The sequence below is a fragment of the Neopsephotus bourkii genome, unplaced genomic scaffold (assembly GCF_033783945.1).
Source record: "Neopsephotus bourkii isolate Nb327-2 ecotype Australia unplaced genomic scaffold, CSIRO-AGI_Nbou_v1 NB_911, whole genome shotgun sequence".
Classification (NCBI taxonomy): Eukaryota; Metazoa; Chordata; class Aves; order Psittaciformes; family Psittacidae; genus Neopsephotus; species Neopsephotus bourkii.
This window is the reverse complement of record NW_026901405.1, coordinates 325,539-340,412: the sequence shown is the minus strand read 5'-3', so window position 1 is coordinate 340,412 and position 14,874 is coordinate 325,539. Positions and strand designations below refer to the sequence as shown.

The 14,874-nt window shown below is 42.7% G+C and overlaps 1 protein-coding gene across 1 annotated transcript in view; it reads right to left on the bottom strand.

Moving 5' to 3' along the window:
* LSAMP (limbic system associated membrane protein) overlaps nt 1–14,435 on the bottom strand; it is a 425,251-nt gene extending 410,816 nt beyond the window's left edge. Inside the window, exon 1 of the mRNA XM_061357680.1 lies at nt 14,384–14,435. Coding sequence (XP_061213664.1) covers nt 14,384–14,420 — 37 coding nt within the window. The 5' untranslated portion in view covers nt 14,421–14,435. The remainder of the gene's footprint in view (nt 1–14,383) is intronic.
* Between the last annotated feature and the right edge of the window lie 439 nt (nt 14,436–14,874).

The following is a 14,874-nucleotide window of genomic DNA, read 5'->3' as shown; positions in this document are numbered from 1 at the left end:
AAGACCAGAATAAATTAAAAGGGCATTTCCTCACAGCAGCTTTGTCTGTACTCCCCTGCAGCCCCCTCTTGCCTTAGTTCCTACGGGCTCTCCCAGTGCCCTCCTTGGCTCTGTAGCCCCCCAGATCTCCTAGCCCTGAGCACTCCCCTACACCAAGCTCCACCAGTGCCTCCAGGCATCAAATACTGCTCCTGACACTCACTTTTCTCAGTCACTTCTTCATCAGGGAAGCTGATGGCGGTGTAGGAAGTCTGGTGGTGTGACTTTTAATGCAACTGGAGGGACGCTTACCCAGTACTCACATAGGATTTCATCCTCAGCATCACAGGGTAACAGGCACGGCTCCAGGTACACACAAGGAGTGTCTGTCACCCTGCACGATGCTGCTCTACATGCATTCAGCTTCAAATCTGCACATCCAAAATAAGAGCTTGTCATAGTAACCTACATCAGAAAAGCTAACCCCATGTGACAGGTAGTCCACACCACATTAGAGCCAATGGTTGGCTGTCGTTTTGTTCTGAGAGGGTGCTACATTCACAGGGCAGGAAAGCCATGCACATACACGCACACACAGAGCACTGAGATTGCAGAGCATGAAAGACAGTAAAATCTTCAGAGCCTATTGCATGGGGGTGCATTTGAGGCAACAAACGCATACACTTCTTACATGCTTTGGCAGACACAACTGAACATTGAGTATGGGCCCATTCACAGATGGAGAACCCAACAATGCAAATTATAGCCAGACAGATGGAACACCCAATGACCTCCATTAACACAACTCCAAATCACAAGAAATCCCTTCACATACTACCAAAAAGTACAAATTTAGCCATGCACTTTGTCAAACAGGAACGAAGCAGGTTCAGTGGCCATACAGCAGCACAAACTCGAAACACAGGGGTTACACAAAAGCACTCCCTAACCAGAACTATGTAATGAATTAAGGTGGTCACCTAGCCTAGACACTCTGTTGAAGCAGGAATGCCTAGTATAACCAAGATGCACTGACTACCATAGCAGACAGACCTGGAAGCAGCTATAAGCAGTATATAGAGATGTCTACAAATGAAAGAAGCAACAGAGGTAGGTACAGCACTGGGAAGAAGAGTACACTCACAGCATCATAGCATAGCAGGGGCAGAAATGGGCCATTCTCAGCTGCTTGCTGCATTGATTTACCCCTGTATGGCAAAGATGAGAAGAAGCAGATGCTCTTTCTTTCTATCACCTCAGGATGATAGGGGCTCCTGCCTCCTGCAGAGTTCTTTGAACTGTCCAACAGCACAGTGGCTGTTCTCAGCATTTTACAGATTATATTATCGCACTGTCAGCCTTCACAAAGCCGATGGGAAAGGGCCGTGCAATCAGGTGATGCAAATCAGTTTAGCTTTGCTGAAGCCATCAGAACAATACTAGTTCCCACTACCTGGTGTTGTCATGCCAGCAATGAGTCCAGGACTGGAGCTGAGCTCTGTTGTGACTCTTGCTCAATATCCTCTTAGGTAAGTTTTGCACAACTTATTATGTCACATAGTTCTACACACCCCCTTGGCACTACTCACAGCATCGTGTAATTCTCACATGGTGCAGAATGTAAGCAGAAGCTACTGATTTTCTCAGAACATTTTGGTAGGAAAAAAATAGTTTTGAAGGGAAAACTCATTCTGCTGGGGCCAGCATGTGCTATGTACCCCATGCAGCAGCACAGCATACTACAAAGCGTGATCATACACTCACTGTCATTATTATTCTTTGGGACCACACCTCTGTGCCCCAGTCAGAGGGTCAGAAGGAACAGAAGACCCAACCTTCTTTATTTTCATCGCTTACACTTGATTTTCCAGGAGTTTTCCAAGAAGGAGATGGAATTATTTGTATGCAGACAGTCTTAAACCCCTGAAATGAACTTCAAGAGACCACACTAAAACCAAAGGCTGAAGGTTATTGCCATCCAGGAGGCTTCTACCATGGCAAGTGAAGGCAAGAGGGGTTGCAGGGAGAAGACAAAAAGTAGATGGATGGACACACAGGTGAGTGTGGATGCACATAAGTTAACAAAGGAGAAAGTCTGATCATTGCAAAGGTTCTTGCACTATCAGAGTAAATGGGAATTTTAATCTGTCAGGTTAAATGAATGCTAAGGCATCACCCACCAAAAGCAATGTGCCTGAAGCATGGCTAGGATTTTACCTTCCACTTTTCTGTCTACAGAGCACTGAAACTCTGGTTCCTTCCTGCTCCTGCTACAGAACAAAAGGAGAAAAAGAGAAAAAGCACCACCACCAAAGAGGCCCTAACTTATCTCTTACTCCTGGATAAGTCCAAATTTATGGCTCTGCCTGCCTTTGAGTCTTTATTATCTCCTTAAGTGGCTAGCTTTGTACACAATTTATTATAAAAGCCTGGAATCTACAGTCAAATTACAGATCAATTGAAAACTATACAGAAAACAATTAACATCTGGCAGTGGATTCATCTATAAAGCTGCCAGAGGCTTTCCCAACCCTGAATTCCTCTTCTGACATCCATATTTCCTCTCCCCAAACCCCTGCTCTTCCTTTGCATCTCATGATTCTGCAGGAGAGCTGAATAACTTCTCAATCCTGTGGCTGCGTACAGCTCGCTCTGTACCAGGAGGCCCCTATGTGCAGTATGAAAACTAGGCTGGATAGAGCATAACACCTCTCTGTCTCCTCTATAGATATGACTTCCATTAGGAAGCTGTTCCATTGTGCAGAAGTTTCACCTCCTTCAGAGAACATGGAAGGCAGGAGGAGGCCAAGATCTCTGGTCTCCATCATTGCTTATTGAGCTGCTTTTCCATGTCATCAGAAGCCTACTAACTTGAGAGGCATCTCTGTCCACCTCCAGGAGCAGTTCTCTGCTGGCAGCCATGGGAAAGCATTGGGAAAGACCAAACATAGGAGTGACAGATCTAACATCATCTGTTAAGGAGAAGACTCCCTTTCACAAGGTCTCTCAAAGCATTTCCACTGAGAGTCAGCTTCTCCCTTCCCCTCAGCTCTCCTGTGCTTTGTGTTAGTGAGAGAAGAGCAATAGAAAATGGAGACAGCCAAAACTTTCTGGGTAGTTTTCTGTGGCCTTCTCTAGGGTCAGAGCTTTGATGGCTGAAGCCTGCCCCGATGAGACCTGCACACAAAGTAGAAAACAAATGGAAAAGCAGTGTAACATTTGCAGACACCCTGTCCTTTTAAAAACATTTCAGTCATACATTCCTGAGGATAAAAGCTGTTTACAGCAGCATGTGCCTCCAGCCTTGTTGCCTACATGTCATTTCCTTACCATGCAAAGTTTCACTGCTCTTTGGAAGGCACTTCCACTTACTGGGGGAATATGAGGGAGCTGGAGTTCAATGATCTCAAAACCCCCTTTGTTCATTCTCTCTCTCCACAGATCTTCCATAGCTAATTCTTACTTCTCCATCTCATCTGCACATCACAAAGACTCTGCTAGTAGAAAGCACTTCAATGGGCGCCAAGGCAGAACACTGAACAAGCAGGTAATACTAGTTTCAACAAAGGACAACCAGCTTGGCTTCCCATTATGTGACATGAGGGGAGTACAAGAAAAAAAAGAGTATCTGCTGAGCTCATGCATGCTTCAGGTTGTAGAGCTACTATCCACTTTTGAGGCATAAGTTGATGGACTCCCATCCAATGGGCCAAGCACTGCTCATAATGGGGTTAAAAGGAACAAAGGTAAGGTCAGTGAGGGGATGGACTGCAGTGTTTTTAGCCACTACTGTTTAACAGTACTGCTGTAGGAATAATCCACTTTTCTATTGTGAATTTACCATAGATTTTATCCCAGCTGAAATATTACAGTTGATAGAAACATAAAACCCAGTGTAGTCAACATGAGTCTGCACTCATCATTTCTGGGCAGTGGGGCAAACCACACTTTGGACACTTCACCTTTCCACCAGTCCCCAGATGTGTATCCATCCTTAGTAAAATGACAATAACTTGCTGGGGAAATTAACTGCCTGTTTGGGCAGCAGGAACACTGAGTTGGGAGTGAGTGGTTGCACAGGAGCACATCTGGAGATGCTTTGCATACCGATAGCTGGAGAAAAGAAAGGAATGAGCGGATGGTGCAAGGGAAGCCTCCACCCTTCAGTGTGCTAAGAACAGCTGTTGTTGATGATGATTGCTTCCTAATTAGCTTGCTCTGGTATAAGCTTGATAATTGTATGTACCTCCAGAGGAGCAGATTAGCTCTGAATTCACATTGTAGCCATTTGTGAAGAGTACCCTATAAATTATTTACCTAACTCTCAAAAATATTAGATCAAGAAGACTCTAAGTACTTCTAATTAAATGGCGAGAATAACACTGAGTAGAAAGGTTTGCTGCATTCACAAGTGCATAGGAGTGATAAACTTCTTTTAGAAGTTACCATGCATACCCCGTGATGCTACAACATGCTGTGGTTATGCTCTCATAACTAACATTTCTCCAAAGTAGCTCTTGCATGGCAGGAGCACATAGAAATCTCAGCCACAGATTCATCCTTCAAGAGGCAAAAATAATACAGAGACCCAAAAAGTCACTGTCTCCAAACATGTAAGGTTATCATGGCCATAATGAAACGAAATGAATTTGAGTGTATCCTGGTAAATGGCTCTAAACTTCATAAAGCCTCTAACAACCTCTCCCAAGTTGCTGGCTCTGATTCACTACTGGTTTAAGTAGAATAACACAGTGATGAATCAGCTATGCTATAATTTTCACTCCATTTTTTGCTATGTTAGTAAATTGTCACTTCATTACTATTGAACTGCTATATTTTTCCTGTACTTTGCAACCAGCATTCTGTTAACTCATAGTGAGCCTGCAACCACTGTAATAGAGCTAATACTGAGTCCCATGGCAGTTGCACCCTAGTTCTTATTCGAAGATGAAAGGAGACTTAGCACACTGCAAGATTTACAGGTCTATTGTCCTTATTTCAGGGTGAAGATGACATTCAGATGAGGGAAAACAGAACAGTATCAATTAATGCCAGTTCCAATTAGGAGAAAGAAAATGTAACAGAACATGAAATTGATATGGGAGAAGAGGAACTGGAGAGAAACAAGCCCACAAAGAGGGCACTACAAAGTGCAATAGGGACATCCTTCCCTATCATTGTATGGAGGACCTTCCAGCTTACACTGCCAGTGTGTGGTAGGCTCTGGCTTAAATACACCTTGGTCTCTTGGGCTTCTTTTTGCTCCTTTGGTATGAGAAAAATATTTTGTCTCTTGCTGGATTCAGACTACTGAACACAACAGATCTTTTGTCTGGTTCAGGACCATATAATGAACAAAGGTGCAACTCAGAGCAGCCACAGTTCAGTCAGCAGCTCTAATCTGTGAATATCTCTGAATGTTTAGATCCCTGCCAAGTATTGATAAAGCTAAATGGCACCATCAGGAACAGAGACAGGTACGGGAACAAGTTTGGTTAGGAACATGGGATGTGGCAGAAATGACCAGGAAAACAAGAGTTTACAGATGTAAGCAGAATACCCAAAGCATATTGTTTATATGTTCCACTTCTGGAAGAGAGTGCTGGGACCACGCTCTGTGAGGCACAGTCCATAAGCCATTCAAAACTCACCTCTTCCACTGTTTCAAATGCAAGTCCTCCAGTCTTGCCAAGAACTTCTCTCCCCACACTGCTCATCCTGACTCTTCTGAGCCATGACTACTTACACTTCCTTTTATTCAAGTAAAGAAAAGCTTTGGTAAATGTACCAGCAACCCTGCATCACTGACCCACAGGGATGCGTGATCACCTGTCAACAGATAATGGCTGCCTGTCACACGTAGGAAGACGACCCAGAGCTTTATAGAACCTCTTCCAGGTTGGGCCCATCATAAAGCAGTATCTCCCCAACGTGATGCCTGGGAAGAGGAATCAGGAGATTCCTGTTAAAATGGACACATGGATCTTTACAAGACACACAAGCAAACTGTAGAAAACGTAGAAGTCCGGTGCCACTAACGCTGTGTACTCTTTGCCTCATGTTTTTACAACAGTGATTAAGAGGGGACACACGTACCATAGCAAAGGAATGTTTCATGGTTGAAAGGTTAATTCTTGATTTGATTTGTTTCAGAAGTATTGGAGATCTGATGGAGGAGGGCGATGGGGTGGAGGATTAAGAAGGCTCCCGATCGAGGAAGAGAATGATTGCTGAGATAGGCACTAATGTGCAGGGAGAATTGTGCGGTTCCTCCTGAAAATGTATCTGTTACCTTTTGTCCTGGGTTTACAACAGTTCCCAGGCTGAAAGTTAAAACACAATGCTGCACCAGCTACCAAGAAGGAGAAAAACTGACTGCTACTGCTAAACTCAGGACAGCTTTTCTTGTGATGTCCTCCAGTAGCTAGCTCCAACCAGTGATTCTCACACCACTGCATATGCAGCTTGTGACTGCATTGCCGCCTTTCTCCCAGTCCCACACCTTTCCTGAGCCACAAGTCAGCTAAAGGTGGTGTGGCTGGATTTGATTTGGGAAGGTGGTAAAAAAAGGGAAACAAAAAAAGGCAGGGGAGGAGGGTTGAGAGTGAGGGAGAAACCAAAACCCAGAAGTTGGATCCCTTGTGCTGAATGTTAACTTACAGAAAAGCAACCCAACAACCTTGAAATAGAGCAAAGCCCAATTTAAATTCATTACATTTAAATTAAATTTAAAGCCCATGTAAATGATTGACTTAGTTAAGAATATGTCATGTGGAAGAGAAAAAGTGCAGCAGCGACACGCCAGGCAGCTTTGGCTAATTTTACAATTCACAGCAAAATCTTTATACCCTGATTGTGGTTTAAAAAAACATGCACATAACTTATTAGCGCCAATATTAGAGCCAGTATTTATACCTCTTCCCAAGAAATTATAGGATGTTTTGCAAATTCCACACACTTCATCTGTTGAAATGCAGCTACTTTGCAGGGGCCAGAAAGACAGGGACCTCCATAGGGGGCATAAAATGGGAAAAGAAAAGAGCATCAGAATAAATGCAATTATTCCTAAGTGGAATTTTCCTTCTCTCTTGAGCTGCATGCTCTGAAGTGGGTAAAAATGCTCCAGGATCTTAAACTACCATGACCTTAATTCCAATGCAAAAGAACATTTCACATTTATTCCACTGAAAGAAGAGTTACTGCATTTTTGAACCTTTGTTCAAATGCTTAATCTATTGATAGGCATCACCAACACCAGTAGGCACAAGGGCACAGTCTGAAGGACTGTGTCACTGGAACTTCACAAAACCAGGTGATTTGTAAGATTATTAATGATAACATTAATAAATTGAGTCAAAACACACTCTCTGCCTATCTTTCCCCTCCCTGCTACCTCATGCAATGATTTTATTGGGTTGGTTTTGGTCTACTGCACCAAAATTGCTTTTGTTTATTTATTTTTTATGAGAAAAATGTCTGTGTGCAGACATTTATAATCTCTGATGTGTTTCCAGCAAGCTTGATAAAATTTAGAAACAACAAAATCATGACACTGTGGAGCCCGACTTTTAATCTGTTAATAATATCGTATGTGGCCAGAATAGGCTGGTTAAGCAGAGACTGAGCAGTCTCAAAATAAGACTACTCAGGTCAAATAACTCACTCTTATAGTCCTCACTTCAAAGATCACTTCCATTTTCCCACGTGAAGTGCAGATGAGTACCATGGCTGAGTGAGGAGTCCTGCAGCAAGTTTGATCCCAATTTGATAAATAAGAGATTGCTCCAGTGAAGTGCCTTGAAGACGTGCTCTACCATAATACCGGGAATAGAAAATATAGGTGTTTGGAGGGGAATGGGTTAATACTCAGACAGAAAAGCAACTGTTTCTGCTAGAAGCTATACATTTGTGTGGGTTTTTTTCAGCAGCCACTTCAAAAGTGTTATTACCTGTGTATAGCTTTGTTGCTTTTCTTGTCATAGCTTTTTCCAAGACAAACAGGAGATGGGTATATCTTGTAAATAGAGTAAAAGAGAACCGCACATGCTTTCCCCTAAATGCCACAAGAAGAGACATGCTTTATAAATACAATTGTTTTGCTTCATTTCATCTTCTTATTGGTGCAGGTTCCAAGCAAGTAGGGCTTCAAGAGTTGGTCAATTTAGTGCAAGAGGAATGAATGATGCAGAAGCTCATAAGCTCTGAATCTAATCTAAGCTGTACTGCTGGGAATCAGTGGTAACACTGCTGAAAGCAAAGGACAGGCCCTTGCATGAAAACGGTGTGGGAGCAGAAGGGGCACCTGTAAGTCTTAATGTTGCTCCCTTTACCATAAGTCAATGCATCTCCCTGAGGCTGCAAATGCTCCCAGGCAGTATTAAGGAAACAAGAAGAGAAAATCATTTACTTGTAAACCATGTGTCCTTTCTTAGCAACAGAATGGTTGCTTTTCCTTAAATGGTCTTTCTTTATCTTTCTTTTTCTCTGATTTCTCTATCATATAGCATGTAGCAAATCTTCTGCCATAGGAGGCTGCAGGGGCAGATTATACCAGCAGGTTAAGCAATAGGACAAATTCATGACAAGAAGGCCAAAAAGAGATACGAAAGCCAAAAGGCAGGAATGCGACTCCTAATGTCACCAGTCCCATGACTGTGTCTGCTAGGGGAATACAAAGGGAACAGACTGCAGAAACTGGCCAGATGCTTTTCTGAAAAGTGTGTTTTTTGCACAGGTTGTAGACAAAACACTGGCCTAGACTAACATACCCTTGAGGACATTGTTCATACTCATGGATAAAACCTTATCCTACTGAAAAGAAGGGCTGCTTCAGGATAAGGGTCTAAGTCAAGGGCATCCGTCCTTCCTCAATGAGTAGCATTCAGAAATCCTAGCAGCACAACTATGACTCCTCTTGGGATGTCAGTGAATGAATGGGCTTGAGAAGGAGGTCACAAATAGGGACTAACTTAGTCCCCCCTGGGTCTCCATAGTTGCAGCACATGGTGGGGCTGTGGAGGCAGATGGTTTTCAGCATGAGCCAGCACTGGCAAAGCATCTGCTGCCAAGTTGTTTCCTCCTGCAGCTGGGAATCTGGATTATCCAGCAGCCTTCAGCACTGTGTTGCTGGTTAAGTGATACAGCCTTGGCCTGTAAGTAGCTCTTGAAGCACAGCCAAGCAGTAGGTTGGTCATGAGGAGCAGATTTAGGCAAGCAAAGAACTCAGATCCCTTCTTCTTACTCCCTATGGGTCAACCCTGAAGTGTTTCCTCTCATGAAGTCTCATGACAGAGTTGCAGCACAGAACCCCTTTAAAGAGAAGGTAGTGCCCTACTGCTTGAAGAATTGTTCTCAAAAGTAATCAAGCATCTCACAGAAAGGGGTCTTGAAAGCTAGACACACCAATTTAAAGATTTAGCCAGAAGATTTTGACTAAGCTCCTTTAAATGGAGCAGATATTTGTCTCAGTGAATGGAAAAATACAGCACGAATTAAGTCTGCAGAATGAGAACATTGAAGGAAGCGACCTGCATTGACTGGTAGCCGATACTGCACTCCTCATGATGTGTAACTAATAACAGCATACCAGACATTCAGCTTGCACATTAAATATTAATAGCAATTTTCTTCTGACTCATCATTAAGCTAGAGCCTTGCTGCACAGCACAAACTGATTTACAGACCATTTGTAGCAGTCTCCCATGCTGCCCATGGCGCTCAGCTGAGCATCTGCTATCTAGAGGTTTGCTGAGGGACCAGCAAGATAGTTAGGTCAGAAATGGGAGGCTTTCAAGTGGAGAAATACAGCAACCTGGGCAGGTAGACAGGCAAACAACCAATCCTTCTAACTGCACCTTTGTCCACAGGTAACACACCACCTATTAAACTATTCTCTGCAGGGAGCCAGAGCTTCAATCTGACTTTTCCTCTCTGAAGATGCTGCAGATGCAACTGGTGCAGTGTACCCCTCCCCACTTGCTTCTCACATAAATGTCATGGCACCTCTAAGCCTTCCACAAGAAAAGTATTTACAGCCCCCCCCCCAGAATAAGACTATGACTGGCACTAGTTAAGGCAGTGAGGAAGAGGACCTACCATCTTCTTGATTAAATAGTAGTCTTCGACATGTTTGTACTGAAAGAAAGTCTGGCTGCTCCTTTCTACCACTTTTCTTCCCAGACCAGGTGGTTTCCAGTTCAGAAACTTACACTCCCTGGGGTTAGAAAGAACTCTTTGCCTGATCCATAGAAAGCATTTTGCAGGAAAGATTTAGACAAGCCATTTTTGTAATATGGGACTCGGCAGAATACAGATGATGTATAACAACTGGAAAACACTTTCAGTGATTCTTAGCAGCACCCTATCACAAAAGCAGTTTGTCTTAGAAGCTTCAAATGTAGTTTCTTTGAGATAACCTGGTGAGTTCCAGCAGTACGGGACCACTTTTGAAATGGCAAGAAAAGAACTTAAGAAGTGAGTCAGCGATGAGCTAGAAACATCAGAAGAGGGTGTCAGGTTTTTAACAAAGGTGCCAAACATCTCCTGGAGAACTGTGTTTTCATTTAAAAGACTAACTCAATACAAAAATAGTTGCTCTCTAGTACATTTTCCCTGTGAAGGTTTCAAACCATAGGTACATCACCTAGTGGGTTTTTTACACACAGGGGACTTTTTAGAGAAAAACAGAAGATTTATTCCAATCCTAAGTATTCTATGATTCTGTATTTTCATTCTAGGGCCTCTGGGAGCCAGGGTTGGGGTGGGAGAGAGGTGTGTGTGAGAAGCCCATGCAAACACTTCATACTTTCCTCGTGCTACCTGCGGGTGCTCTTCTCTCTCTTGCTGGTACGGAGGGATCCTAGATTAGCTGGAAGTATTTCTCCATGGTTATTATGCTGGGCAAGGATTCGAAAGGCCACACTCCTATTCACCTGCTTGGGTGATCTTTAATAAATGACTTGAGAACTAGTTATACACAGCTTTCTGGATCCATAAAGCAGAAGGCTAAACTACACAGACATCCTTCCTAACCCCTCTGAGGTCTCACAATAGAGTGACATAGATACAGGTTTGTGCTTGTGCACACATGTATGAGCGTGCAAGTATGAAGCATATGTGTGCATATGCATGCAGACATGAACATTTATGACTGCCCCCATTATGTTCATTCTTTCTTTCTCCAAGTCACAGAGGATAACTGCACACATGCACATCCTCCATCATTTTCTGAAGCCCACATTTCCTTTCAAACATAGCACTCTGTTCTGTGTGCATAGCAACTGTGTCACTGGAATGAACTTCCAGTGTTCCTCTCTCCCCTCTTTTTATATGCAAAAGACTCATTAATACATTTTACATAAAGATCTTACCTACAATAGTATTGCTGTGCTACTCAGCAAAGATTGATTCTTACAGGGGAGAGATGACATATTACCAAAGGTTTATTACTCTTCTGAAATCTGCTTCAGAGCATTAGAAAGGTATAGACAATTAGCAGTTTTCAGAACAAGTGAATAAAGTGCATTTTGTGATTCACTGTCTTTGCTCTTTATTACCATGATCATCATCTCTATTCACTAATTTGCAGAACTGTGAGCAGGTCTCACTGTCACACACGAATCTCTCAGATTTTCTCACACCTCTCGTCTATGTTGCCCTTTCTTGCTCAATTGTTTTGATGCACGGCAATGAGACAGCTCTCTAAAAGGTGGGACTTTTGTAATTGCTTCCTGAACAGGAGCAGGGAATAGGTCCTGTACCTGCTGGCACCACTGCTGAATCAAAGCCTGCCAGCTACACAGCCCTCTCCCAGCCTTATTCCATATGAAAGCATCATGTGTTTATATAAAAGCACTGCAGAGGTTTGGATCATTACCCAGAAACAGTTGTCAATAAAACAGCATTAGAAACAAATCAAAGCACCAATAAAAGACATTCATTTCCAGATGAGGTCTGTGTGCCAATTAAAATACCTCGAGACCTATGTAATAAGAGATCAGTTGACCAGTCAAAGTACGTAAGAAAGAAAAACATGACAGAGGGGTTGAAAAAAGGCAATGTTAAGGGAAAACTGATCTCTGCATGGGATTGCTGTTCAGAGGAACCAATTTGTGTTGATGAGTTGGACATTTAAGAGCTGATAGCATGTTGTGCTGTCTGATATGACATTGGTGGCTGTGGGATTTCTTCAGCAGCAACTTTATTCACTGAGATCCAAGTACCAGATAATGAACTGCATCGATAGGTAGCATTTTTCTGTGTCAGTGTTGGAGGCAGCATGTTGTCAGCTTAGCTTTTACTGTTCCCAAGGCTGAAGACTGGGAGGTATCTCTCTCTTTCAGGAGCCTTCTCTAGTCTAGATACCCTATTGGCAGACACTGGGGTTCACAAAGCGTCCAAGCCCTTGTGGGCTATTTTGTTCTGAGATAATTGTGTCTGTTACAGCATGACGACTGACAGCAGCCCCTGCTCCTCAGGAAGCTAATGGAGCATCCACCACCATGCAGTGGTAGCGGAGGGCTCACACCTCTCATTGCCTCCATGAGACCTTTCTGTGCTGTCCCAGTCAAGAAGTGCCAGACATAGAGCTCAGTGTCTTATGAGACGCAGGCCTCCTCACAGCTGCTTACTTTGGGCACACCTAAAAAGCATTCACATCAAGGAGATCAAGGTGCTGTATCTTCCAGATGCCTTTTTTTGTTGTTGTTGTTGTCATTACTCTCCTGCCTCCTCATCACCATTTTCTTGGGTTTTGTTTATTTCACAGAGTTTGCTTACCTCTAATGGCTAAGCCAGAGGGAAAAAACACATAATCTTGCTAAATCGTTTCAATCTATCTACCTGCCTCCTACTCTTCGAGTGTACAACGAGCATTTCAAATCACACAAGGGCTGGGAAAGTGTAACCAATAATGCCAATTTCAGGAGAAGAAAGCTTCAAGAAATAAAACCCATACCCCAGCACATTAGGAGGAGGAAATTGAGCCATCTAATTGCTTACACTGAATAAACGGTGAAGCAGGACCAGTGGTGATCATTTCTAAAAGCTTTAGCTTTAAAATATCAGTAATACAGATAAGGGATTAACACGTACTGTAGGTGACTAATCTTGACTGTGCCTTTTTAACAACAGCATTGCTCCCACCATCATAAAGGAAATTACCACTGATAATTAGATCAAATCCTTTATGTCAGTAATCCCACTTGAAGGTATTTTCAGAAGGTTGGAGGTTTAAGGCAATTTCCTCATTAATTAATATTGATATTTAATGTGTTCCGGACTTTCATTTCTTGGTAATACTCAGAGCTGTGTCCAGCTCACTCATTTGAGACAATAGTTTAGTCACACCAGAAAGTAATTGCCTGTTCAGCACCAAAGACTATCAGGCAACAAATCAGAGACCTTTAAAATCATCTTATGTATCAGGGAGCTGGGGTTCTCTGCTTCTGAGCAATTTAATGCTATTTTTTTTTCCTTCCTATAAAAATGCCACTAAAACCCTGCATTTGAAGCAAAATCAGTCTCATGGTGGATCAATAGTCTCCCCAGTGATTGATACAGCTTACGTCATCAAAATTTCTTCCTTAAAGACCCATCCCTGCATTCATGGAAATAAATTCAGGGTCATTATTTCCTGTTTAATTTGAAAAAACTTCATGCTATAGAAGGAGAAAAAAAAAAGGAAAATGCTCCAAATTCCCAATAAAATAATAATAAAAAAACAAATCAAACTAAAAATACACCAAACCAAAAAGCACAAACAAAACAACAACAAAACAACCAAAAACCAAGTGCAAGTGCAACTTCAACACCACTGAAATCAACTGTATGATTTTGGGGGCCTAACTAACTATTTTCCATGGTCCCGGTTTGCAATACTGAGCAATGCCTCCTCCCCAAGACAAGCAGCAGCAGCAGCAGCAGCAAAGAGTCAGATGTTTGCTGGTAGCAATCGCCCTGCCAGATCAAGGAATGCTGTACAAACCATTTTGAACACTTTAGTGCATACATATGTCTCCCTAGCGTTCCTCTAACAGGCACCCATGGAGAATAATGCAAAAGGAATCAGAATATGCAAGAGGCAGCGCATCTGTATAAGCTGGCCGTATGTTTGGAAGAGCTTTGCACAGCCTGCTTCCCACTGTGCTAACAGCCTTTCATATTTTTGTTCCTAGCGGTTGAAGATCCATGAACAATCTCTCCTGCCACTATACCTTTAGCTCCTTATTTCTGGGCACCTCAGTAAGACTAGACTAAACCACGGAAACCAAAGGAGAAGAATTATTGGTTGGTTAAGGTTAAATCCCAGTTCATCTATCTGAGACCTCCTGCAGGGGTGCTATACAAACTCGGATGAGGAAAATACTTCACGATGCTTCGAAAGAAACCATACCACAAAGAGTACCTTTGAGAGCTGAGGCTTGCTGGTTGTTCACCACCATAAAACAGGAATGGCCACTTACCTGGAAAGAAAAAAGAGAAAGAAATACCACACTTATTCATCTTTTTAAAAGCAGGAAATTACAATTTGTATGAAAAAAGAAAAAATAAAATTATTGTGGTACACTGCCAGACTGGGTACGTGATGCCCATGGCTACGAAAGCAGGGAATCAGCCTGAACATACAGTGGCAGAATAGAAGGATGAAGGTAGAACTGAAACAGAGAAAGTTATGACTGGAAGAAACAAGGTACATTTGTTTAACCAATAGCAGGATTTGTGGACATTTTTCTGCCCACAAAGGATGTCCCAAATAAAAAACAGTCAAATTCTCTGAGGCCTCCTTTCTGTTTTCTGCCCTTCTCACATTTTTGCTATGAATTAGTATGGAAAACTTTCTTCCAATGTGCAAGTTGAATGTGGCACTTTCTGCAGACTAAAGGATTCATCCTCTGC